The sequence below is a fragment of the Aotus nancymaae genome, unplaced genomic scaffold (assembly GCF_030222135.1).
Source record: "Aotus nancymaae isolate 86718 unplaced genomic scaffold, 86718_ANA_hifiasm-v0.15.2.pri h1tg000033l, whole genome shotgun sequence".
Lineage (NCBI taxonomy): Eukaryota > Metazoa > Chordata > Mammalia > Primates > Aotidae > Aotus > Aotus nancymaae.
In genome coordinates this window covers 62,012,507-62,040,263 of record NW_026988447.1, presented here as the reverse complement: position 1 = coordinate 62,040,263, position 27,757 = coordinate 62,012,507, and the positions used below count along the sequence as shown (strand labels likewise).

The 27,757-nt window shown below is 39.2% G+C and overlaps 1 protein-coding gene and 1 pseudogene across 6 annotated transcripts in view; one reads left to right on the top strand and one right to left on the bottom strand.

The window, feature by feature from the left end:
- SLC9B2 (solute carrier family 9 member B2) overlaps positions 1–27,757 on the bottom strand; it is a 51,583-nt gene that overhangs the window by 21,547 nt on the left and 2,279 nt on the right. For 2 of the 6 annotated variants that reach the window (XM_064384050.1, XM_012436521.2), the window contains exons 2-8: positions 21,721–21,852; positions 19,956–20,136; positions 12,126–12,296; positions 5,284–5,426; positions 3,953–4,080; positions 2,641–2,816; positions 555–661 (exon numbers count right to left, since the gene is read on the bottom strand). In XM_064384050.1, the coding sequence (XP_064240120.1) occupies positions 555–661; positions 2,641–2,816; positions 3,953–4,080; positions 5,284–5,426; positions 12,126–12,296; positions 19,956–20,136; positions 21,721–21,810 (996 nt within the window). In that variant the 5' untranslated portion in view covers positions 21,811–21,852. Of the gene's footprint in view, positions 1–554; positions 662–2,640; positions 2,817–3,952; positions 4,081–5,283; positions 5,427–12,125; positions 12,297–19,955; positions 20,137–21,720; positions 21,853–26,901; positions 27,144–27,638; positions 27,663–27,757 lie in introns of those variants that run through there. The other 4 variants (XM_012436524.3, XM_012436522.2, XM_012436523.2 and 1 more) reach the window with 4 other exon arrangements.
- On the top strand, positions 2,034–2,195 carry LOC135277885 (U2 spliceosomal RNA; annotated as a pseudogene).

Below are 27,757 nucleotides of genomic sequence, written 5' to 3'. Positions count from 1 at the left end.
CTGCTGTACTCAACAAAGTGGCACTAGATGATGATTGACTGATTTATGTATGTGTGTTGTGTGTGTATGTATGTATGTATTAGATATGGGCTCCTGCTGTGTTGCCCAGACTGGACTCAAACTCCCAGAGGGTTCCTTTTGCCTCAGCCTCCTGAGTGTCTGGGACTACCAGGCCTGGCTAGAAGCTAAGGTATTTTGGTACTAAAAAAGGGTAATAAAAAAAGCTACTATACATTTAGGTTTAGTTAAGTATTATGAACATTTTAAAAACTTGCATAATCTATTACTTTGGAACTGATATTATTTATTTTATAGTGAAATCTTAAATGTGCAGAATACAAAACAGACACAAATTATAGGACCACATTAAAATCTTCCATACTGAGCCCATTTCATAAACCTCATGGACAGCACTGATTCAGCAGTAAGTAGTTTTAAAATGAGGGCCCATTTGCTCAAATATGCCTTTCACGTCTGTCTTTGAAGGAAGTGTTCTAGAATGTTTTCCCAATGATATTTGAGAGCACAACCTTTCCACAGATTATTTCTTTCACCTGGTCACGGCTTGGAAAGTATTGAATGAAAAATCCAAGAACAGATCCGGTTGCCACACCAATTACCACCTCCAAAACTCCTCTGAGGACATTAAAGACAGTGGAGCCTGAAAAATACATTAAAAAAACTTAGAGCTATAAATCCAACAAATACACAAGTTTTATTCTACAATCATCAACATAAAACATCTAATTACAAACAAGGAACATTTTAAAGACAGTTTCTGCTTTCTACATTCTTAATTATGTAAATAGAACCTATATTTTTCCCCATAGCATACAGGATTTAGGAAACTTTAATTAAAAAATTTTTTTTGTTAGCACATTGTGCAGAAAATTATATTAAAGTTTCTCCACACATAAAGCCCTTCTTCACAGACTGTCCTAAGAAAAAATATACTAACTAGTTTCTACGGTCTCTTGTTATTATGGTAACAAGAGATGGAGAGATGTTATTATAATCATCTCTCTTACCTAAATAAATTACCTCTGAAGTGATTTTATTGAGCTCAGATAGCTTTCTGCCAGGTTATGCTATGACTGTCAAAAGGATCCAGCTGTGATAGTAGCACTATGCTCAAGCTTTTGTGGGAAATAATTTACTATGAATGTGTAGAAAGTAGCTAATTAGCTTCAGTCTATGGTATAGTAAGGCGTTAAAAAAAAATCTCTTAGGCCCCACCCCTAAAAATCTGATCCAGTATGTCTGGCAGGGCTCAGATCCAAAAGGTCTAAGGACCACTCTTAGTTGGCTGGGGTGGGATGGGGAAAGGAAGCACAGCAGAGTGAGCTAGGAAGGTTCTTCGAGCTGTAGCTTATGAAAACCCCGCTGCCTCTGTTCTTTCTCCTCCTACCACCATGATTCTCATACAAACTCTGTTGCTCTAAAGCTGTGGTTCTTAATCCAAGCTGCACTCGTTTTCACTCCCAAAGGTTCTGATTCAATTGGTCTAAGATAGGACCCACATAAAAGTATTTTTAAAAACTGCCCAGGTAATTCTAGCGTGACGCTAAGGCTGCAAACCATTGTTTTAACAGTGTATACCAGGAAAGTGGTAAGAACATAATTTGGATACGTGTAGTAGCATTAAAAATAAGAGTATGGATTTGACTTCATAGGTAACAGAGCATCCTCAAGGGTTCTTGAACAAGCAAGTAACGTTGTGAAAACAATGTTTTGAGAAAATCAATTTACCAGGGATAGATGGAAGGTAGGCGCTGGAGCATTGAGAAAGGGTGGAGTTCTAGGTAACAGGCATAAGTTATACACAATCATAGAATGGGAAGGTAACTATGGGGAGACAATGAGAATATATGACTTTCCAAGACGTGTTACCACAACGGAATCTGAAGCTAAACTTAGGTTATAATCACACTTTGTCAATCACATAATGTTGCAAATTTTACTTCCCAATTTTGGACAGAGATTAAGGAATGAACTTAAACTTGTGCCATGCCACAGGATAATAAAAGCGTTGAACTGCTTCTTGGCCTTTTGGCTAAGGTCAAGTGTAGTATCTGTTCACATCAGTTTAATATAGGTGTTGAACAACCGTGGGAGAAAAAATAAAATTCCTCTTTTATTATACTTGAAGCAAAATACATCAATTTCAGACACTAAGTATTAATAGGACACCCCTTAAAAGCATTGCTGCTTATTACCCATAAAAAGCTGAGGAGGAGAGAAGAAAAATTGTTTTTATTTTACTTAGACTGCTTTTACTTTTTACTCTGACTGCTCTCTGTCTTTCGTGCTCCTTGAAAAACCTACTCATCTTTTGTGTGAAGTCTCCAGGCCTAAACTTTCCTGGATCACTTCAAGCAGATGCTGTTCTTTAAATCTTTCCACCTTGTACCTCCCCTTCTGCACCTAGTGTGTGCTCCTTGAGCAGTCTCTGTCTAGAGGGAGGAAGAGAGTAAAGATAAATAGCTTATGGCCCCTCCTTAGGTACAGAACTCTTAGTGTTCTTTTGCCTATTTTTAATTTGCCTTAATCAATTATCAAGCAAATATGTCATGCTTATAACATTTTAATCTATGTCTCTAGAGTGCAAGAGTAAAGCCTGTTGTGAACTCATTAGGTTACCTGTGGAAAAGGCTATGCCCAAGCAGGTGTTGAAGCCAGTGATAGCCAGAATGTCATCGAAGCTGCCAGCTGCCATGAGTAAGGTTGGGACTCCTTTCTCAACACCATAGCCTCCTCCCTGCAAAAGGAGCATTGAAGGTACCACAACTGCTGGAGATACAGCACCTAAAACAAAACTAAGCAGACAGTACTTTAAACATTTATGATAACATCTTAATCATTATTATTTTGAAATTATAATACCCTCCACTTTTTAAGGGTTATACTTTGGACAACTGCAGTCGTTCAAATAGCAGAGAAGCATGAATCCAGAAAAACACGTACGTGTAAAACTTCTATAGAACACTGTTTTTCAAAATGTAGCCACAGACAACCTGCTTCAGACGACTTAGGTTGCCTAAGAACGTATTTTTATTGGTATAGAAGGCCTAATGAGGGTAAGTCCAGGATGCTGGCTTTTTTAAACAAAAAAATTCATGTTATGAAGTTTGAAAAAAAATGCATGGACATTCTGATTTGGAACTCAGTGATTCTGGGCCTTCTATCAGGGATTGCTATGTCAAATAAGGCAACAGATTAGAAGAAAATGATATGACAGTCACATTGATGCCAGTAATAACAGCAGAAAGCATTTAACAGTACTTACTATGTACCAGACACCATTTTGAGCACTTTACACGTATTTGCTAATTTAATCCTCACAGCAGCCCTATAAGATAGATATATTCTATCTTAATTTTAGAATTGAGGAAACTGAGACACAGAGAGATTAAATAATTGTTAAAGATCACACACTGGAAAATCACAGGGCTGGGATTTGAATCCAGGGAGTAGAGTTCAAGAGTCTTAACCATGAGAAGAATTTCTTATTTCTTGCTGACTTATTAGCATGAAATTCTCACTAAGTCCTTTCTTATTTATTTACTTTGTGTGGGTCTTAACCATTGGAAGTAAAGAATTGACAGTGGAAGGAGGAAAACAACAGAAGCTGTTGATCACTGCTGCTGTGTTCATTATCCTTTGTGCAGACTTTAGGTGAAATCTGGTGCCTCTTTAACAGGCATGGAATCAGGTGTAGGCAAAGGACCAAGACTTCTTCAACAGTTTGAATAGTAGGTGCTAACTATAAGAGTTAGTGTCTAACAACACATAAACTATATTTTGAAGTTAGAATATTTAGATTGTGCTGTAACATCTATCTTGCACTTTCTGATGTCTATAAGAAAATTCTATTGTGCATTCTCTTGTATGGAATCAGGGAAAGCCCTAAATATCCCTATATATTGTCATATGATAAATAAACAATAATTACCCCAGTATAAATCCCCATTGCCATGGTAAACCCATCAGGTAATGGGAAAGAAGAGCAGATGTGCATGCCTCCACAATACAGGGACCCATGGACAGTCTTACACAAACACCCTTCAACTTCTTCAGGGCCTGAAATAGAAAAACAGACATCCTAATGTAATCTGAAGATGTGCAGAGAAGGTGACCTTCCATGCTTTCTATTCAGTATATGGACCATGTCTGGGTCATCACGAGTTTCCAAGGTAATGAGTTTTATTTAACAAACATTTTAGCACTCCAGGTGTTTTAAGACAGCTTACTTAGTCCTCACTACAACCTTATAAGTCAGGTAATTCTATTATCCCCATTTTTTTTAGATATCCTCATCTGAAAAGTCACAGGCTAAAGTCATTTGCCCAAGACCATGAAACTGGTGAATGACGGGTCCAGGTCTGAACCCAGGCAGGCTGCTTTCGGCATCTGTGTTCATAATCTCTAGCTAATTTAACACTCTCGTTATTAGTTTTATTTATAACTTGTGGTCCCAGAATGAGGCTAAGATGAAGAGCTTCATCCCCCAAGGACATTCATTCCTGTATTCAAAGACATACATGAAAACAAAGAGAATTTAAAAAGCATCCTTGAGATTCATTAGGCAGTTTCCTGAGCTAGTTTAGTTAGCCCTGAACACTTGTATAGTGCTTCACAAACCAAAAATATGTTGTTTTCTCCCCTAAGAGCATTATTTATAACCATGGTCTGTATCTATGTCAGAGAAAAGTGGGGCCTTTATTCTTGGTGCTCCCCCATACACAGACTCTACCTTTCTCCAGGAAAAAGAATGAGACCAGTGGGTGAGGTGATTCATGCCTGTAATCCCAGCACTTTGGAAGGCAGAGGCAGGTTGATCACCTGAGGTCAGGAGTTTGAGACCAGCCTGGCCAACATGGTGAAAACCCGTCTCTACTAAAAATACAAAAATTAGTGGGGCGTGGTAGTGCACGTCTGTAATCTCGGCTACTTGAGAGGCTGAGGCAGGAGAATCACTTGAAGCTGGGAGGTGGAAGTTGCAGTGAGCTGAGATCGAGTCATTATTGCACTCCAGTCTGGGTGACAGAGCGAGACGTCCTCTCAAAAAAAAAAAAAAGGAAGAGAATGAGACCATCTTTTGAGTTATTGCAAAGCACAAGGTCCTACTTGCAAAACAATCCTCCCTGAAATAAATTCTATTCTATGCTCAAGAATGTCCTGCAAAGTGTCCATATCCATTTCCTAATGCTTAGTGAGTCTAAATATCTAAAGTATTGAAGAAACTAAATTCCTATTTAATAATGAGAAATTGACACATCATACCTTTGAATCCAGACCAAGGCCAGCACGAACCAGGATGATAGACAGGGCTATGCTTCTCAAAGAGGAAGACCACTTGTGCTTAATCTGTACATTATCATTGATGACTGGGATATTTCTGATGAGAAACCCTGCAAGCAGCATGCCTTGAATGAAGAAATCAAACATGTCTAGTTAGTTTTCAAATACAGAAAATATTTTTAGTACTTTAATTTTATAGACACTACTATATAATCCCAGGAACCACTTCACTAATGCTTGGAAGAAATTAAGTTAAACATTTAATTTAAAAAATAGTATAATAAATTAAAGCAGCTAAGAAAATACTTTAATGTGCAGATAAAAAGATAGATTACAATAATTAATATTATCAAAATAACAGAACTTAAAAGGGAGATAAGATGCAGGATTTAGATAGATAGTATGATCAAATTCTAAATTTAAAATGTTTTTTAGCATCTAAATATAATGCTAGTTCAGTCATCCCCTTGTGTGCAAACAGCAAACAGCCCCTGAAATTATTTGCTATGTTAGATTACTTGAAATATCAATTCTATGGATTCTGTTTTACCTTCAGACTAGATAATTTCATAAGAGACACATAACCTACTCTGCAAAGGTTTTAGATATCAATTATGATGAAATGGACGTTGCCCTGTAATGTCAGCTGGTGACTTCTCTCACTCAGTCATTCAGCTCTACTGAGTGCCTTCAGTAGTTGAGACACTAGAGTGTGCATCATGCATGTAACAACGGACTGCATTTCAGCAAGCTTTCAGCCTCTAGGGAACAAGACAAGCGGACAATATCAATTTTATGAAAGCATGAGGGGGATGTTATATGAGCTGAGGCAGGAAGGGGGATTTAGAGAAGGAGGAAGGGGAGGAAGAAATGGCTGGCGGAGTTGAGAAGTTTCTGGAAAAGACAGTAGTTTATTCAAAGGTAGAAGAAAAAGTGACTCACTCTGGAAACCGCAAGTAGTTGAGTGTAACTGAGGAAACTGAGTAGTTTGTGAGGGAATTCTGCCTTCATTGATACTACATGCCCACACAAAGGGAAAGGTTTCCGTGAGAGACTGTGAGCCTCTTCCCTCCATGCTTCTACAGCAGTGCCTTCTCTTCACCTCGTCCTTATAAGCACCACACTTCAAACAACTGAATACATTTACCGAAGTTAGTATATTTTGTGATGCAAGATGGGAGAAGAGAGACAACCTGCGAGTAGAGATTTTTGTGACCTGCTGCACATAAAAGCATCAGGCCAGGCGTCTCATCTCTCATCACCGCCATTCATCTACAGGAAAGACTCTTAAGTTCTCAATGCTGCAGTGACAGTTTTTCTGGAACGTTTATTGGGCAACAGTATGAACAGGCTTGGTTTTTGGAAGAAATAATGATGAGTTATACATGACATGTCACAATTACAAATGTAAAGTGACAAGTACGTATCCCAACTGCAACTTTCCATCTTCATTCTTGAATGTTTTTTCACTGTTAAGGGTCTTCTGTGCCTTTCCAGAAAGTTTCTGTACCTATTCAAGCATATTTCTGTGTGTATATGCTCTTTTGTGCTGGACACAAATAGGACACTTATACACTGCTGTGCGGCTTGTTTCTTTTCCTGTTTAATAATACATCCTGCACATTTTCCCACTGAAGCACATATGTATTTGCTTTATTCTCCTTCGATAGCTGCAATAGTATCTCACTGTTTGGAAGTTTCATAATTTTTGGACCACTAATCTATTAATAGATTTTAAGGAAACTTTCAGGTTTTTCAACAGTGCTGAAATGAGCACAATTCATACATCAAGTATTTAAGTGCCTGCTACATGCTAGCCTTGTATGTGATCCTAGTAACAAAGAGGTGAACTAGATCAGCAGTCTCCAGACTTTTCGGCACCAGGCACTGGTTTCGTGGAAGACAATTTTTCCACAGATGACAGGGGCGATGGTTTCGGGATGAAGCTCTCCACCTCAGACCACCAGGTATTAATCAGATTCTCATACGGAGCACACAGCCGAGATTCCTTGCATGCGCAGTTCAGAGTGGAATTCATGCTCCTATGAGAATCTAATGCCACTGCCGATCTGACAGGAGGCAGAGCTCAGGCAGTAATGCTTGCTCACCTCCTTCTGCAGCCTGGGGCCTGGGGACTCCTGAGCTAAACTAATGTGGTCCTTGTCCATATGGAGCTTATATACTTGTAGGTTTGCATAACTATATTCATCTTATAATTCCTAGCAGTGGAAATATTAGGTCTATGGTATAGGTATATATCATTTTTATATATATTGATGACTTACCAGATAAAAATGCTGCACTAATGCTTACATTCCATTATTATGACAATAGCTCTTTAATGAAATTTAAAATGTGTGTCTAAACAACTCCTAAATTAATTACGGCATACAATGACCTGAAATCAAATGGAATAACCTAAGAAGAACACAAAACTATGTAAAGAGATTTTTTTGTTTTGGGGGTATGAGGGAGATTTTTTTTTTAATTTTTTTGAGACAAGGTCTTTATATGTCACCCAGGTTGGTCTCAAACTCCTGGGCTCAAGCGGTTCTCCCACCTTAGACTCCCAAGGTGCTGGGATTACAGGTATGAGCCACGGCTGTCTCTCCTGGCCTGAGAGAGCATTTTTCATTCCTGAAATGAACGTTAGAACAGTTTCCCTGGGAGACTGTTTCCTTTGCTAGTGGTCTGGTTGATGTAATGTGACCACCTGATTTTGATTCGGCACGTGTCCCCACTCTTGCCTCTAGGGCCTCCCTTGGAGGAAAGAACATCTTCCTTGATAGAGGAGTGTTGTTTTCTTTTAAAAATTTGTACTATGAAAATTATCAACACATGACCAATCTGAATTCATCTACTTCCATGTTTATTTTTTTGTAACTTGTAATATGGAAATTTTTTCAATAATGATTTGCCTTCTCTTCCAAAGGGAAGCTATTTTCAAGTTTATTTCAGGAATCAGAATTGCTCACTCATACTCCATCCCTGACAATCTCTTCAATTAAACTCTTAGAAATATCGAACGGGTGCCTGGGCACAGTGGCTTATGCCTGCAATCCCAGCACTTTGGGCAGCTGAGGCAGGCGGATCATGAGGTTAGGAGATCAAGACCATCCTGGCTAACACGGTGAAACCCCGTCTCTACTAAAAATACAAAAAATTAGCTGGGCATAGTGGCATGTGCCTGTAGTCTCAGCTACTTGGGAGACTGAGGCAGGAGAATTGCTTGAACCCAGGAGGTTGAGGTTGCAGAGAGCTGAGATGGCACCACTGCACTCCAGCCTGAGCAACACAGCGAGACTTCATCTCAAAAAAAAAAAAAAAAAATACATATATATATATATATATATATATATATATATATGAAACAGGCAATCACACATATATTTTGTCTTAATAAGTTTCTTTTATGGGTTCAGATAATGCTTCAGTTTTGGATACTGGCCTTAATATAATAACAAGCAAACTTTTTTCCTCTATATAAGTATACAACTATTAAAAAGGATGGTGAAATATGTATGTAATTTTTGAGAATGATTTCAGTTACCTTAGGGGAGATTTCATTTGATCCACAAATCCCAAGACTTTATATCTTTTTGCAACATGGTATATTTTGTTTTTGCAATAGGCATGGAGTAAAAAAATGACAAATGGGGTATAATGGGCATTTGCATGTGCCTAGAGCAACAGTCTTCAACATAGGCTGCATATTAGAATCATCTGGAGAGCTTTTCACAACTTCTGATGTCCGGGCCATACACCATATCAATTAATTCAGAATCTCTGGGGTAAGACCTGGGCATCAGCTTTTTTTTTTTTTTTTTTTTTTCCAGACGGCGTCTCACTCTGTCACTAGGCTGGAGTGTAGTGGTATGATCTCGGCTCACTGCAATCTCTGCCTCCCAGGTTCAAGCGATCCTTCTGCCTCAGCCTCCCAAGTAGCTGGGACTACAGGTGTGTGCCACCATGCCCAGCTAATTTTTTTTTTTTTTGTATTTTTAGTATTTTTAGTAGAGACAGGGTTTCATCATGTTGGCCAGGATGGTCTTGATCTCCTGACCTTGTGATCTGCCTGTCTTGGCCTCCCAAAGCATCAGCTTTTTTAAAAACAGGTGATTCTTGGCACAGTGGCTCACGCCTGTAATCCCAGCACTTTGGGAGGCCAAGATAGGAGGATTGCTTGTATTCAGGAGTTCAAGACCTTCCTGAGCAACAAAGTGAGGCCCCATCTCTACAAAAACCAAAAAGATGTAGGGGCATGTGCTTGTAGTCCCAGCCACCGGAGGCTGAGGCAGGAAGACTGAGCCCAGGAGGTCGAGGATGCAGTAAGCCACGATTGTGCGACTGTGCTTCACCCTGTGCGAGGGAGACTGTGTCTCAAAAACCAAACAAAACAAAGCAAAAAAAACCAACAAGAGATTCTTATGTGCAGCCAGGTTCTAGAATTAGTGATTTTGCTACTTAAAATGTGCTCTTAGAGCTTAGAAATGCAGAATCTCAGGCTGCGAAGACCTACTTAATTAGAATTTGTATTTTAAAAAATTCCAAGGTCATCCTCTGTACAATAAAGTTTGAGAGTCACTAATTTTGATACAAGGGCCAGACAATTAATATCTTAGGCTCTGTGGGCCACACAGTCTCTGTTGCAACTTTACAACTCTACCAGTATAATGTGAAGCAGACGTAGACAATACGGAAACGAGTAAGCACGGGTGGGCTCCAATTAACATTCAATTTATAAAAAGAAGTAGTCTGCCAACCCTTTATTCTAGCATACAGGCATTTTAATAGTAATTCAATTCATTTTGATAGTAATTCAATTAATAACTTTAGAGAACAAAAAGCATCCATGAGAAATAATATGAATTAAGTTGAATACTTTAGTTTTACCTAAAATTAGAAATATGTTGAGAAATGGGGCATAGTAAGAGATAAATAATTCTACTTCTTTTTATATTTAATCTTAATTACTGACCACAAGTTCAAAAGCAAATAGTGCTGGTGTCTGTTAGCCAATCCTGATTGTTCTCACTTATATAGCTAACAGAAAAAAAAAAAAAAAAACTCTTCAGGAAATATGTGCAAATATATGCAAGTATGAAAGGTAGGTGGTTTTTACTAAAACTGGGTGATAATAAATCTCTTAGAAATGAACACAAAATGTCTCTGTGGTAAACACATTTCATAATGCAGAATTCTTTGAAGAAACATTAAACGTATCACATCTAGTCTCAAGACGAATTTGTGTAAATGTCTTGTTTGGGCAGTTCTCATTGTCTCTGAGGGGTATTTCCAGCTATGTCTTCAAGAATCATAATATCGTATTTTACTTTTATCTTTTTTGAGATGGAGTGTCGCTCTTGTCACTCAGGCTAGAGTGCAGTGGCGCGATCTTGTCTCACTGTAACCTCCACCTCCCTGGCTCAAGCGATTCTCCTGCTTTAGCCTCCCAAGTAGCTGGGATTACAGCATGCCCAGCTAACTTTTGTATTTTTAGTAGAGATGGAGTTTCACCGTGTTTGTTTTCAGTAGAGATGGATTTTCACCAGGCTGGTCTCGAACTCCTGACCTCAGGTGATCCACCCGCTTTGGCCTCCCAAAGTGCTGGGATTACAGGCGTGAGCCGCCATGCTTGGCCAATATTATATGTTAAATATACCCAATGGTGTGCTGGTAAATGCTGAACAAGTGGCTTACCGAAAAACGTATGCATTTTATATAGGCACGTACATTATTACATTTTACTGATATAAAGGATGTGCAGCACACAGTTTACAAATATACAGTCTCCACTGTAAATTCTATATAGCCAATTTCTTCTCACAGAATGTTTTCACTGCTGTTTTTCAAACTTCTGTGTCCATAACCAACTATGGTTGCAGTGCTACCAAGATTTGACAGAATCAGACTACAAATAAGTGGTTGCGTACTCTCTGATTCAGCAAAGAAGTCACACATCATGGATGAGCGAGTGCAGGTTCACCATGAATGTTATTTGACAGTTTTGCTTATATTAATGAATAAGATGAAAATGAAACAATAAAAATACATGTCAGAACTTCACTCTGTCAATGATGTGACTTACACAATGACCTTGATTTGTAGCATTTGCTGATTTTTTTGTTACAGATACTTCTTCCATGGCCGATTTTAAGCTACAATATGATGTCACTGAAAGTGGAGTTGGGAAGAGGTGGCAGTGGCACACCATGACATAGTATTTCCACAATCTCAAGAGCATAGGTGAGGGGAAACGGAGTAAAACATTAGGAAGTGATCCGTGTTGAGCACTGACTGCTTGTTTTTAATGTCAGTTATTTAAGTTCGTATGTGTATATATTTTTGCAGCTAGGTCTTGTTCTGTTGCCCAGGTTGGAGTGTAGTGGTGCAATCATGGCTCATGGCAGTTTTGACCTCCCAGGTTCCATCAATCCTTCCACCTCAGCCTTCTGAGTAGCTGGGACTACAGGTGCATGTCACCAAGCCCGGCTAATTTTTGTATTTTTTTGTAGAGACGGGGTTTCACCAGGTTGCCCAGACTGGGCTCAAACTCCTGAGCTCAAGCAATCTGCCTACCTTGGCCTCCCAAAGTGCTGGGATTACAGCGATGAGCCACAGCACCTGGGCCAGGATAATTTAAGTTTTTAAACTGCCATGTTTAACAACTGGATCACAGGACTCCTCAAAATTTAACAACTGGCTTTTGGCTCCAGCATGGCAAAAACAGAAATATTTTATTCCTTCATTTCCCAAAGCTTTCCAAACTATTATTTTAAAAATATGGTTTACTCTGGAGAAAACAGGAAACATTTAACACTTACCAAGAAGAGAAGGCAGTGGAGGCAATGTAGGTAACTTAATAAGCTCCAAAAGTTTACCTCCAGTGATGGCACAATAGAATAGGATTATAATTCCAAATAGGTTTCCTCCAGGAAGACATTCACTGCCAGTAATTGACCAAACCACAGCCCACAGAAGAATAATGATGGTAACTGAAATAAACAAGGAATACTAGTTACTATCAATCAGTCATCATATGCAGGTTTTGAACACAATCTAAAATAATTTTTAAAAATAAATACTGAATGAAAATACAAATATTTATAATCATGTTTAATCTGTAAAGAGTATCAGTAAGATGAACAACTGGGTAATTGCCAACATCTTAAGAAATAGGATATTATCAGTACTTATGAATTTGCCTATCTGCCCCTCCTCATCCATCTCCCTTTACCCTGCCAGAAGGAACCATTGATTTTTTTCACCATTCATTTATTTTTCTTTATAATTTTATCACAAATATATTATTTAGTTCTGCTTTGAATTAGACATTATTATTTCTTTTTTATAGTCAATTTTTTTTACAATTGCCTACAAAGTTACCTTTTTCAAAATCATTATTCATCATGGCATTTCAAACTTTTTTTTTGTTTTGAAACAGGGTCTCTGTAGCCCAGGTTGGAGTACAGTGGCACGATTATGGCTCACTGCAACCATAACCTCCCAGGCTCAAACGACCCTCCTGCCTCAGCCTCCTATGTAGCTGGACTACAGGTGTGTACCACCATGCCCGGCTAACTTCTTAACATTTTTTTAGTAGAGACAGGGTTTCATAATGTTACCCAGGCTGGTCTCGAACTTCCAAGTTCAAGCAATCCTGTCTCAGCCTCCCAAAGTGCTGGGTTTATAGGTGTGAACCATCTTATCTGGCCTCAAGTTTTTCATCTGGGACAATTATCCTGCTGACTAAAGTATTTCTAAAAGAATGTGAAATAGGCCAGGCATGGTGGTTCATGCTTGTCCCGTCACTTTAGGAGGTCAAGGCAAGAGGATTGCTTGAGCTCAGGAGTCCGAAACCAGCCTGAGCAACATAGTGAGATCTCATCTCTACTAAATATAAAATATAAAAATCAGCTGGATGTGGTGGTGGGCACCTGTAATCCCAGCTACTCAGGAGGCTGATGCAGGGATCACTTGAGGCCAGGAGTTCAAGGGTGCAGTGAGCTACAATTGCACACTGCACTCCAGCCTGTTATACTGCAATACCCTGCCTTAAAAAAAAAAAAAGATGTAATGTTTCCCTGTTTGAAAATTTGTGTTTTACTAAACTGTACACTAAAGTTTGAAAAGCTCATGGGGAAAACAAAGTTGCGGCAGACCACTCAAAACTGGTGACCAAAGCACTAAGAAAAACCAAAACAATCCTAATAAGAGTCTTAGCACAGACGGATCTACGCTGACATCCGTGTCCCATGCAGGCAGTCTGCTCTTTACAGACTTAAACCTGGCATCACATTGCCTACTTCAGGATGGAGATTCTCGAGGGCACTTTCCTTAAACAGAGAGCAGTCCCATCGAAATCTGATCCATACTGTAGCCCTCTGCATCAATTAAAAAACAATGTCAACGAAAGGAAAAGCGTTGGCAGCTTCTTTACCTCAGCTTGTACTCTCAGCCCCTTCATCCACATGCGCAGTTTTATTAGATAGCTTAATGCTGTAGCATGTTTGAGTCCTTGAAGCCCCTAAACCAGCTACTAATTGCTGGAAAAGACAGCACTTCTACAGAGATTTCATCTTTCAAAAGGTCCTCATGCAGGGTAGGCTTCATCTTCATTGTAAGAAAGCATGTATTTGGTCTTTTTTCCCCAATTCACTTTGCCTTCACTTGCTATTGCTTAATAATACAAAATATTAATGGACCAGGAAAAATCATACACAAAACTGCAAATTCCATGCGCTCTGACACAATTCTCCTATTTACCACTGCATATGAGCTAATTCATGATCTAGAAACACTCTGTATCACAGCATGCTGTATTTCTCAGGAGAATCCGTTGTAGTAAATTCTTAGTTTTATTGTCTGGAATTATCTTTATTCTCATTCTTAAAATACAGTTTTTCTAGGTATATCCCAGTTTTACCTTAAATTCTATGTAGAGTATTATTGTCTCTCTGTTCCTTGAAAATAATATTCCTTGGTTTTTCTGGTTTTGAAGAGCCTAATTTCAGCTTTTTTAAAGGAATTCTTTTTCCTTGTTTTTAACATCTTCTCTTTTTCTTTGGCTTTGATTTCAGTATGATGTGTTTAGGTGTGACTTCCTTTTGTTTTGCTTAGGACTAATTTTTTTTTTTTTAAATCAATTCTTTATCTCTTCAAATGTTTCCTCTTTCCCATTCTCCTTTTCTATGTTGCCAACCCTAGTTCTCACATTTTTCATCTCTGCGTGTACTGCATTCTAGGTAATCTCTTCAGATTTATTCACCAGTTCACCTTTTTTTTTTTTTTTACGTATTCTGCTGCCTAATTTGTCCATTGAGTTTTTAATTACAACTACTATCCTATAGCTTTCATTTGTAGTTCAACTTGGTTCTTCTTCAAATGTATTCATTTTTAAAATAGTTATTTGTTTTTTACTCATATTTTCTTATTCTTAACTTCTTTATAAATGTTTTATATTCTATTTCTGATAATGCACCTTTTTGAAATCGGTTTTGTTTCCTTTTGCATGTTGTAGCTTTTTTTAGTTTGTATTTTTTGCAATAGTGAGCTCTCCCTTGAAACTCTGTCTAAAAGTAAACTTTTTCGTTTGTCTTTTGCAACAGCAAGCTCTCCCTTGGAACTCCGTCCGACTTTGTTGGAACCTTCGGTTGAATGAGTTTTCCCAGATGGGATCTGAATTTACTTCTACAATGTACTTAAAAGCTTACCATCTGAGACCATCTGAAAATGCTGTCTGAAAATAGATACATTTTCAAATTGAATTGTTTCTGTGAAATTGAAGACAAATCAGGATGAAGTTAAACATTTTTATCGGAGACTCCACACCTGCCCCAGCCGGCAACCGCAGTGGAGACAGGTTTAGTTACAGGCCCCACCTGCAGAACAGGTTTACCTCAAATTTGCCATCACATTGGGTTTCAACTTTGTGTGGGTGAAGGAGAATGCCTTTTTTTTTGGTTAGAATTCTCCCAACCTGGGCAGGCTCCAGCTTAGCCTCCTGTGCTCTCAGCACTCTCAAAATCAATCTCCAGTTCCCTGAGGTTTAGAAACCTCCAGGGTGGAGCCACCTTGAGTGCTTATTGGCCTCTTCTACTTACACTTTGGTTCTGGTGTCTGATGATTCCCTGTTTTCCTGACAGATTATTTCAAAAGACTTAAAATATTTTTTCAGATGATTTCCTTGGTTTGTGACAGGATTGCTCATTGAGTGTTGTCTACCACACTGCCAGAGATTGAATTCAATGTGCCTTTTTCTAAACCCTCACAGAATTGTTCCAGATTTTCTAGGCTTATGACACTACTGCAGTAAAATAACTAAGGGACTTTTAGTATTTTCCAATTAGCTACAAGGGTTAAAATTTCTATGCAATATTAGAGGTAGATTGGGAAAGCAGGATTTGCAAGTTATTATACTAAATTCTCCTTTATTGCAGCATAAACCAAAGTCAATATTAAATTCAGCATGGTGGAATTAAGATTCTTGTTTTCTCTTATCTACTTCAAGATTATTAAAAAAAAAAAACTCTAACTCTCTTTCCCTGTGCCTTACTTGAAATACCGTTGTAAATACATAGCAAATGGTATGTCTATAAAGTTTCTCTAAATCATGTTTAAATCAGTTAACAATTTACTTCTCATTTACAATTATGGAAAACCACAGATTTTCACATGTAAGATTTCCTTTTTTTTTGAGATGGAGTTTCACTCTTGTTGCCCAGGTTGGAGTACAATGGCATGATCTTGGCTCACTGCAACCTCCACCTCCCGGGTTCAGGTGATTCTCTTCCCTCAGCCTCCCAAGTAGCTGGAATTACAGGCACCCACCACTACGCCCAACTAATTTTTTGTATTTTTAGTAGAGACAAGGTTTCACTATGTTGGCCAGGCTGGTCTTGAACTCCTGACCTTGTGATCACCTGCCTTGGCCTCCTAAAGTGCTGGGATTACAGGAGTGAGCCACCACGCCTGGCCTACTTTTTAAGAAGAATACTGATATATACTGCATAGACACAGAAAAGAATATAGGACAAAAGTTGTCTTGTAAACCTCTGGAACAGAAGAACAGAAAAATAAGCAATGAGATGTTTATTTACCATGAGTCTCATTTTTCAGGCTGCTTTAGGAATGATTATACAATTTTAAAATACGAGCCTCAAAATTACCTTATTCATTTTTTACTCTTTCCTTATGTTGGTCCATATCTATTTCACTGTAAACATTTTAACTATAAATGTGCCATATTTTGAATACTAAAAGTTGTTTTAAAAAAATAAAAAGAACAGAAAAGGTATTAAGTTATCTGTTGCCTTATCAGCTAGCACACATTTTTGGGTTCTGGTTTTCTATACATGTTCTAAGTTTGAGATTTTCTTCCATGCTAGTTAAGTAACCTGACTTGGTTTCATTAAAAACTTATCTAGAGCCTAAAGTATCACATATTATGCTTGGCTTTCACTGTCCCAGATGATAATGGTAAACACATCTTTCAGAGCCCACAAAGTGTAACTATAGAACTGAGTCTCATTTTTCAGTAAACATAACATATATGGGCATCCATATATTTACTTCGATGACGTTATTATTCCTCAGCACAATTTTTGAAATTGCCTTTAAGTCTGCCTTTTAAAAGGCAAATTTTAGTAAGGCATAAAACTATGAAACTATTAGAAAAAAAAACATAAGGAAAAAGCTCTATGACATTGGTCTGAGCAATGACTTTTTGGATATGACTTCAAATATATAGGCAACAAAAGCAAAACCAGACAAAGCAGATTACATCAAACTAAGAAGCTTCTGCCCAGCAAACAATCCACAGCAGGAAGAGATAACCTTCGGAACGGGAGAAAACAGTCGCAAACTATGTAGCTGGCAAGGAGCTAATGTCCAGAATATAAAAGGAACTGAAAAAACTCAATAGCAGGAAAACAAATAATCCAATTTAAAAATGGGCAAAGGACCTGAATTTTTCAAAAGAAGACATGCGAATGGCCAACAGGTATAGGAAGAAATGTTCAACATTTCACCTCGTGCCTATCGGGATGACTATTGTCAAAAAGACAAAAGATAACAAGGGGTTGGCAAGGATGTAGAGAAAAGGTAACCCTGTGCATTGCCGGTGGGAATGTAAATTAACATTACCATTACGGAAAATAGCATGGAGAGTCCTCAAAAAAGTAAAAATAGTACTACCATATGATCCAGCAATCCTGTTACTGGGTATGTATCCAAAGGAAATGAAATCAGCATGTTGAAGAGACGTCTGCACTCCCTTGTTTACTGCAGTACTATTCACAATAGCCAAGATATGGGATCAACAATGATTGACTCCAACAATGAATGGATTGTGTCCAACAATGAATGACTGGATAAAGAAAATGTGGTATATACACAATGATACACTTTTCAATTTGCCACAGCATGGATGAACCTGGAAGACATTACGCTAAGTCAAATAAGTCAGACACAGAAAGACAAATACTGCATGTTCTCACTCACATGTTGAATCTGAAAAATGTTGTTCTTATGGAAGTAGTAAATAGAACAGCGATTACCAGAGACTAGGGAGGGGAAGAGCTTGGGGTTACGGGGAGAAAGTGGTCAACAGATACAAAGTGATAATTAGATAGGAAGAGTAGTTTCTTCTGCAGCACAGTAACGTGACTATAGTTAGGAATAAGGTAATGTATACCTCAAAATAGAAGATTTTCTAAGTTCTTACCACAAAGAAATAATAAATGCTTCAGGTGACAGATATGCTAATTAGCTGGATTTGATAATTTCACAATATATACATGTATCGAAACATCATATTGTACCCCACAAATATGTACGATTATGCGTCAAAAATTAAATAACGCTTATGAATGGATGTTTATGTTTTTGAACAATTCATTTTATATTTTGATGTTAAAATTATTTTCTCTTTTGAAAATACGATTTGTAATGGTGAAAAATTGTGGATAGATTCCAGGCATTTAAAAGTTGGCAGGTTGGCCAGGTGTGATGGCATAATCCCAGCACTTTGGGAGGCCGAGGTGGGCGGATCATGAGGTCAAGAGATCGAGACCATCCTGGCCAACACAGTGAAAGCCCGTCTCTACTAAAATATGAAAAATTAGCCAGGCATGGTGGCGCGTGCCTGTAGTTCCAGCTACTTGGGAGGCTGAGGCAGGGGAATTGTTTGAACTGGAGAGGTGGAGGTTGCAGCGAGCTTAGATTGCACCACTGCACTCTATCCTGGGCAACAGAGCGAGACTCCATTAAAAAAAAGAAAAAGTTGGCAGGTTAAAACTAGTTTTGCCAGGTGCAACGATATACATCTGTAATCCAAGCTACTTGGGAAGCTGAGGTGGGAGGATCCCTGGAGCCTGGGAGTTCAAGACCAGCCTGGGCAACATAGCAAGATCCTATCTCCAGGAAAAAAAAAAGTGGAGCGGGGGAGAGGTGAAAGTGCAAGGAAGACAATGACCAATGCCTTGACATATAAATTTTCTAGACTTTAAATCTAAGATCCATGAAAAAAAGATACACACACACACCCCCCCATATATCTCAAGTATATTGGGTGATACATATTGGGTTGTTGGGATATAAAATTTCGGTTAGACAGGAAGAGTAAGTTTAAGAGGTTCTATTGGACAACGTGGAGACTATAGTTAATAATATATTGTATTCTTGAAAAATGCTAAGAGTAAATGTAACATGTTCTCATCACAAAAATGATAGTTATGTGAGATCATGCATCTGTTGATTATATAAAATTAGTCATTCCACTATGTAGACATACTTCAAAACATCATGTTGTACAAAGTAAATACATACAATTTTGTCTGTCAGTGTAAAAAACAATAAATTTTAACTATCAATAAAAGTATATTGTCTTCTTAAAAAAATAATTTGCCTTTATAGATAATTTTCAAATCTCTTCTTTTTTCTGCTATAACACATATCCCCTAGCACACACAGACTCATATGCACACAATTCCTTTTTGAACAAAAATATGGTATAAATGAATCTGAACTTTCATGTATTTATCAAATTGATAGCAGAATAACCTTTGGCTATCTCTAAAGACCAAATTCATTCCTAAAAGACAAATACATCACAACCCTAAAAATATTCAAAATATTGCTGACATAAATTCCCAAAGAAAAATCCCCCAAATGTCTTATGCAACAGCAGCTCTACTAAAATAAGCTGAATTGCAAACCAATAATTCTTACTTACGAAGTAATAGAATTCATTTGGAAGTATAAATGGGGCCGTGTTTGCTAAAATGTTAGTTGCATTAGTTAAAAGTAATAACAACCAACATTTATGTAGTGTTTTAGATAGTCTTAAAGTAATCCTGTGAAATTACTCAGATATAGTAAAGGAAAAGGTCCTTGATCTGTGTTTCTCTCCCCTTCTCACAATGATGGTGACCACAGTTATCCTGGAAGCCAAGGTGAAGATGGTGAAGTCCTGTTAGCCTAGATCCTTTCCTTGAATGTGTGGAGCAGAGCCACCCATGTGTGTGAATTGTTCACCAAGTAGTTTTTATATGTGGAAGAAGTTAACTTCTTTTTGTCCTTTCAACCACATCATTTAGGAATCTGTCATTATAACAGCTTCATCTTTTGTCATCTCTTTCTGAATTCATCCTTACCGTTTGTTATGACCTTGTCCATTAAACCATGTGGAGGGCAAGCCAGCATTTGTCTCAGTTTTTGCACGTGATTTGCTTCAGTTGCTGTTTCTTGTAGCTTTTTTTCACTGCTATCCAATAGGATACTTCCTTCTGTTGGTTCATTTGCATCTATACCTTTGAGGTTCATAACTGTCTCCTCCTGTATTTAAAGTAATTTTAAAAATCCTTAAAACTGTACATATTTTACACATTTTTATAGGTACTGCATCATCATCTTACAAATCAGATTTCTCTGACTAGAATCAAGGGTAACACTTTGTAGGAAAAATATACAGCTTTACTACTAGCTAATCAGCTTGAAATAAGAATTATGCTGGGAGTATTTAGCACTGTCACTATTTTTAGTACTGGTTGAGTATCACTAATCTGGAAATCTAAAATCTGAAATACTCCAAAATCTGAAACATTTTTTTTTTTTTTTTTGAGATGGAGTTTCACTCTTGTTGCCCAGGCTAGAGTGCAATGGCTCGATCTCGGGTCACTGCAACCACCACCTCCCAGGTTCAAGCAATTTTCCTGCATCAGCCTCCCAAGTAGCTGGGACTACAGGTGCTCACCACCATGCCTAGCTAATTTTTGTATTTTTAGTAGAGACAGGGTATCACCATGTTGGCCAGGATGGTCTCGATCTCTTGACCTCATGATCTGCCTGCCTCCACCTCCCATATTGTTAGGATTACAGGTGTGAGACACCTTGGCCAGCCAAAATGTGAAACTTTTGAGCACTATCATGACACACAAGTAAGAAATTCCACACCTAAACCCACACGAGAGGTAATAGTTAAATGCAACTTTGTTTCATGTAGAAAATTATTAAAAATATTATATAAAATCACCTTCAGACTACCTGCATAAGGTATATATGAAACATAAATAAATTTTGTGTTTAGACTTGGGTTCCATCTGCAAGATATCTCATCAGGTGCATGGAAATATTAAAAAAAACAAAAAAATCCAAAACACATCTGGTTCCAAGGATTTCAGATAATGGATACTCAACCTGTATTATAAATGCTTGGGTCACATAGTATTTTATTACGTTTTGTAATACTGGGTTTTGTTTTGCTTTTTGAGATGGAATATTGCTCTTGTTGCCCAGGCTGGAAAGCAATGGTGAGATCTCGGCTCACCGAAACCTCTGCCTCCCAGGTTCAAGCGACTCTCCTGCCTCACCCTCCTGAGTAGCTGAGATTATAGGCATGCACCACCACGCCCAGCTAATTTTGTATTTTTAGTAGAGATGAGGCTTCTCCATGTTGGTCAGCCTGGTCTTGAACTCCTGACCTCAGGTGATGTGCCCGCCTTGGCCTCCCAAAGTGCTGGGATTACAGGCATGAGCCACCATGCCCGGCTGTAATACTGCCTTTTAAAATAAGCATATTGAAGATAAAATTCAGGGCAATAATTGGCAAATATCCAAAGCAGTTTAGGAAAAGATAACTCTTTGTAATGAAAACCAGTTCACATTCATTAATCTACTTGAATTTAAGCAATAAAAAGAAAGGAAAAAAACCAAAACCATTGTAGAGATTAGGTCAACGACACTAAGCATTTCACAGGCTCTCCATTTTTACAGTCACAGGTAGGGTCAGCTGCCAGTGATGTTAGCTGGGAAAACTGGTAGTCACACCTGCCCTGGACTGTGTGAGTTTGGGGATGAGAGAATTGGTAAATGAGTGGTAGAATATGAAGAAAATACAATTCTATCACAGTTTAGATTTACCTGTGTTTCTTGATGCATAGAGGCCATGTGATTCATTCCTGTGGATGGTTCTGAATCTTCACATGTAATTCTTTTATTTTCATCCTCCATAATTTATAATTAAGAAAATGACAGAGGGAAGAGGAACAAGATCTGTTTTGAAAGAGTATAGATATAAAGCGGTAAATTGAAAGTCTTTTAATTTCAAAGATTTTGGATTACACTTATTTTTTTCCTAAGAATTCTGAATGGTTAAACTATTTGAAATTAGACTATTGCATTATTTAAACTGATAAATAACCTGTAAATTATAGTAGAAAAACGTTGGTCTGTTTCAAATGGCAAAATTTTATAGGTCTTTAAATTCAGTAAATAACATGAATTCAGTCAAGGTTCTATGGTTCAAATACAGAATTCCAGAGAGGAGCGAGGTCTGGCCTAAGCCAAGGGACTTGGCCGTTATGACTCATGTGACTGCCTACCTGCTCCTCGGTTAGTAGGTGAGGTATTTTCTGAAAATACATGCAAAGGCTGCAGGCCATTCATGCCTTTCTCTAGCATACCCAATATTCAGAGTTTCTTATGGGACTAACACGCATATTTAGAAACTCTCTTGGCTTATCTGAACTTTATTTTCTAGTACTAGGGACATATGCCACCAAAATTATAGAGCTATGAAATTAAATAAAGTTTTCTTGGCTGGACATGGTGTTTCAAGCCTGTAATCCCAGCACTTTGGGAGGCTGAAGCGGGTGGACCACCTGAGGTCAGGAGTTCAAGACCAGCCTGGCCAACATGGTGAAATCCCGTCTCTACTAAACAAATACAAAAATTAGCCAGGCATGGTGGTGAGTGTCTGTAATCTCAGCTACTTGGAAGGCTGAGGCAGGAGAATTGCTTGAACCCAGGAGGCGGAGGTTGCACTGAGCCGACATCATGACACTGCACTCCTGCCTGGGCAACAGAGTGAGGCTCCGTATTAAAAAAAAAAAAAAAAGTTTTCTTAATCTTTTCACCCCACTTGAAAGAAAACTGCCGTTTTCAAGATCAAGAATATAAGCAGTTCGATATACGTACCTGTTATGGAAGTAAACAGAAAAAAAAGTCCATTGACAGCAGTTGACTTTGGGAAGGGAAATGGAAGAGGAGTGGCTGGACTGTCATTTTCATTTTCTACATTAGTAAGATTTAATAAGATTTTCTTACGTAATTTTAAATACTTTTTTTTGTTTTTTTTTTTTTTTGAGACGGAGTTTCACTCGTTACCCAGGCTGGAGTGCAATGGCGCGATCTCGGCTCACCGCAACCTCCGCCTCCTGGGTTCAGGCAATTCTCTTGCCTCAGCCTCCTGAGTAGCTAGGATTACAGGCACGCGCCACCATGCCCAGCTAATTTTTGTATTTTTAGTAGAAGCAGGGTTTTACCATGTTGGCCAGGCTGGTTCAAACTCCTGACCTTGTGATCCACACGCCTCAGCCTCCCAAAGTGCTGGGATTACAGGTGTGAGCCACCGTGCCCAGCCCTGGTTTTCATATTTTTAAGCCAAATATCTTGCCTCAAATGAAACCTTATCCTTAAATCCTGCAAGTGGAACTAAGGTGGTGCTGCAGGAGCCCTGTCTACTCACCTCTGTTCCTTCTGGCAAGTGAAGCATACTGTGGAAACCATTTCTGTAAACATGGTTTCACATAGAGAGATATTTGTTAAATGTTCTCTTTTTTCAAGTTATCTTACTAATCTAAATATTTACAAGTACTTTCTGTAATATTCCAGAAGAAATAAAGGAACTATCAACTTGTGAACGTCCTTAGGCTCTCAGTCAAGTAAAACAGACTTACTGCTATCATTTCAATTACTACTAAAAGATATGGATAAAGACTTTTACTCTTGTTATTTGCTGTCTGTGATTTGGATAGGCTGACATTTAATGGGGTAATCTTATGGAGAATTTACACATATTGCTTGCTATGGTTTGAATGTTTGTTTCCCTCCAAAATTTGGATGTTGGAATGTAACTGTCAAGGTAATAGTATTAAAGAGGGAAGTACTTTTGTGAAGTGATTAAGTCACCAGCACTCAACCCCCATGAATGGGATTAGTGCTCTTATAAAAGGGGTCGAAAGGAGCAGTCTAGGCCCTTTTGCTCTTTCCCTTCCACCATCTGGGAACACAGCCTTAGTCTCTTCTTTCATGTGAAGAAGACATGGGAAGGAGTCACCATCTTACAAGCAGAGATCAAGTCCTAAACAGACATCAAATCTAATTGGCACCTTGACCTTGGACTTCCCAGCCTCCAGAACTGTGAGAAATAAATTTCAATTATTTATAAAGTATTTACTTTGCGGTATTTTGTTATAGTAACAAAAATAGACTAAGACGTTGCTAGAGTACTCTGTTGTATTCATGCCTCACTGTGATTATTCAATACTCTATGATGATTCTAATAACAGTCTCCTACCTTTGTGTTCATCTACTTATGTGTTGAAAGTATAGGTTCACAGTCTCATATCGTATTTCTATATAGAACATGCAGAAACATTCCAGTTTCTGTACTTGCTTATCAACACTGATCTAATGCTCACTTCTCTAAAGAAGCCCTACCCAGCAATGAGGAATTCAGATCAGGCTCAGAATAGGGCTTAAAATTTTCTTTGACAATTAAGTACCAGAATGACTAACAATGTTTCCCTGAATGAGAACTATCTTATCTGAAAGCCTTAGGTGAGTCAAATACATGGGGCCAAGTTACCAAAGGAAAACAATCACTGTTTTGAGTGTAATCTCATTGACTCATGAAGCAAAACGCTATATGAGATATGAATAAAAGGAAATTGCCCCTACATAAGAAGGGCTCCATTACTTGCTTTCATTATTTCTATTCTCTCTCCTCGCCAAAGGGAAATGTATTTATTAAAAGTTTAAAATATTATTTCTAGGTCCACTAAAATCAGAATCTACAAAGTCTGAATCTACCCCAAGTGGGATAGACATGAATTATTGAGTGTCTAAATGCCAAGTGTTCAGGTATGCCAGTGGGTCCCTTCCCCAGCCCTAGGGATAAATCATGACTGGTCTAAATAAATCCCTGTAACACCATTCCTTATTGCCACTTATTGATTAAGGACTGAACATGATTCTTTTCTTGCCATTGGAATTTGTAGGCAAGACTATTGGGGCACATTAAGCAAGATTTTCCTTCTTAATAAAGACAGAAAGAGAAGAGGAAAATTCTCCCCTCTTTTTGTTTTCAAATGACCAGGTGAAGAGACAAGGGAAGTTGGGGTTGTAGATGGGTTTCTTGGGACAATTCTAGCAGCCATCATTCACCCATGAAGAAAAGGCAAGATTAGCTAAACACAGAAAGCAACCTAGAACCCAGATATTATTGAGCTACTGAACAAACCCTGGACCCACCTACCTTCAAACATCTTCGTGTATGAGAAAAGTAAATTAGTATTTTTGAATGGATTTTTGGCTGAATATCCTGTTACTTGCAGCCGAAACCATCCTAACCAATACAATATGGTGATCTTGCTGTAGAACCATCCCTCAGAAGCCCTGATGAACAGTGATGATGAGGAACCTCCAGTTTATAAACTTTAGCTTCTATCTCTCTACCTTCTTGATATAGTGCAAAATCATCATAGATGGTGAATGATCAGAGCACTGCCTTTGTGTTGAAATTTCTCAAGAATGTCCAGAAAGTAACATTTTAGAAAGTTAAAAATCAGTGCCAAGGTTTTCACTGTCATTCTTTTAGTGAACAGACATTATTTGGATTGTAAGATTATATATTTCCCCTCCTCTACCCTGAAGTTAAATTGTAATATTTGAATACTGAATGAAGAAAAGTTGGACTTACAAACATTTGGTTGTTTTCCAAATTTCTACTCATGAAACAAAACAACAACAACAAAATATTACTACCACTGCTGCCTGGAGTTTCATTTCTTGCTTTTTCTACTCGAGGAAATTCAAAATCTAACTCAAACGTCACTTTCTCAGTATTTCCTAACTCCAATATTGACAAACTCCCTCATTTTCCTCTCTGAGGAGTCATTCATTCATTCATTCATTCAACACACAAGACCTATTATGCTCTTCTTATGTCCTAGTCTTTGAGCTGAGGATTCAGAAGTAAACAGTTTTACATACTTCCTATATTCAGATCTTGCAATCTAGTCAGAGAATGATAAATGATTCCTAAGCAATCGTAATGAAATATGGTTAAGTTTCAACTTGAGACACATGCAATAACAACTCCATCCCTTAACAAGTTTCACTTTATTTTTTTTTATTTTTTGAGACGGAGTCTCACTCTGTCACCCAGGCTGGAGTGCAGTGGAGTGATCTTGGTTCACTGCAACCTCTGCCTCCTGGGTTCAAGTGTTTCTCTTGCCTCAGCCTCCAGAATAGCTGGGATTACAAGCGTGCGCCACCATGCCCAGCTAATGTTTATATTTTTAGTAGAGATGGGGTTTCACCATGTTGGCCAGGCTGGTCTCGAACTCCTGACATCAGGTGATATGCCCACCTCGGCCTCCCAAAGCCTTAACAAGTTTCTGTGGTGTGTTAAGCACAAGAGTAACAAAGATGACTACGAGGCAGTCTGTCCTTTAACGGGGAGTCAGAGACTGATATGTGTTTACCAAATTTGTTTCCTCTTCTGCCTGGGCTTAGAGTACATTTCCAGTCTCCCTTGCAGGTCAGTGTGGCATGTGACTGAAGTTTGGCCAATGGGATGTGGGCATAAAGAATATGTTATTTCCAGTCCTTGGCCATAAGAAACAATCTTCATGCAATCCTCTACATAGCTTCTCTTTTTCTGTCTGTTGCCTGGAAACTAAGCACTCCAAGGTCTTAGGGGATGGCAAACCCATAATATAAAAGGAGTTTCAGTTCCTGAATCATTGAGTAGAAGGCCACCAGCTGAACACGTCAATGGACTTGACATGAACGAGAAATAAGCCTGAACTACGTTGAGCTACTGAGATTTTTTACTTTATCTCTTAAAGCAGCTACTGTTGTCTTAAGGTTATACTCTCCAGCCAATAGCATTTGATGATTCTTAGCACCTCAAGAACGCTAACCTCGTCCACAAAGGCAAGACCCTCTGGTTAATCTGAGAACTAAAATAAAAGCAAGCAAGAAAAACCCAGGCCAACACCTGACAACAGTAAACACACGCGCGCGTCACGTTACCGGGTGTACGAACAGAAAAGGCTGGCCCTCGCTCCCGTCTCCAGCCCAGCAGGCCTACAGGGTCTCCACCGCGGGCGCTGGGTTTATTTTTACCCTTAGTGTCTCGGGCCTCCCACTTGGCAGTCTCCAGCGGAGTCGACCAGGCCCAGTCGGATTAGGAAACAGGCTGTCAGGGAGGCAGCGGAGCCTGGTCTTGCCACCCGCGCGCTGGGCTTCCCGGTTTGCGCATCGTTCCAAGCTGAGCCGGGAGGCGGCGATGATTGCAGATAAGCGGCTTCCCAGCGCGGCACCGCGTGTAGGCTGCCGCGCCTTTCGCGCACACCCGCGGGGCGAGTCAGCGCAGGGAGGTCCGACCCGTCGGCGCCGGTACAGGATCTGGAGCAAGCCCGGGTCGGTCCGGGGCCCGCAGCGGCCGCCGCTTGTGGCCTCCGCCGGGTTTCGGGTGGGGAAGGGGGTAGGTGGCGCCATGCCAACCGCGGGCCCACATCCTAGGGCCTCGGAGCCGCACCGCGCGGCCTTCCAGCGGCTTCTCCTCACTGGGCGGGGCCGCCGGCTCCTGCTGCCGGGACCAGCGCGCTCCCGGGGAAGCTTCCCGGAAAGCTTACGCAGCGAGCGCGGACCCAGGCGCCGAGTCTCCCCGGAGATGACCAGACCCGGCGCGGGGAGCGCAGCGCAGGCTCCCCGGGACTCCGCGGCGCAGGCGGGGCAGCCAGTTGCTTATCGTTCCCGAAACCAACCTGTGAGCTGTGTATCAGTGCTCCACCTGTGAGCTGTGTATCAGTGCTCCACCTGTGAGCTGTACTTTTTTTTGGAAGTGTCTTCTCAGCTGCGGTGGGAAGACAGGATTCTTTCTTAA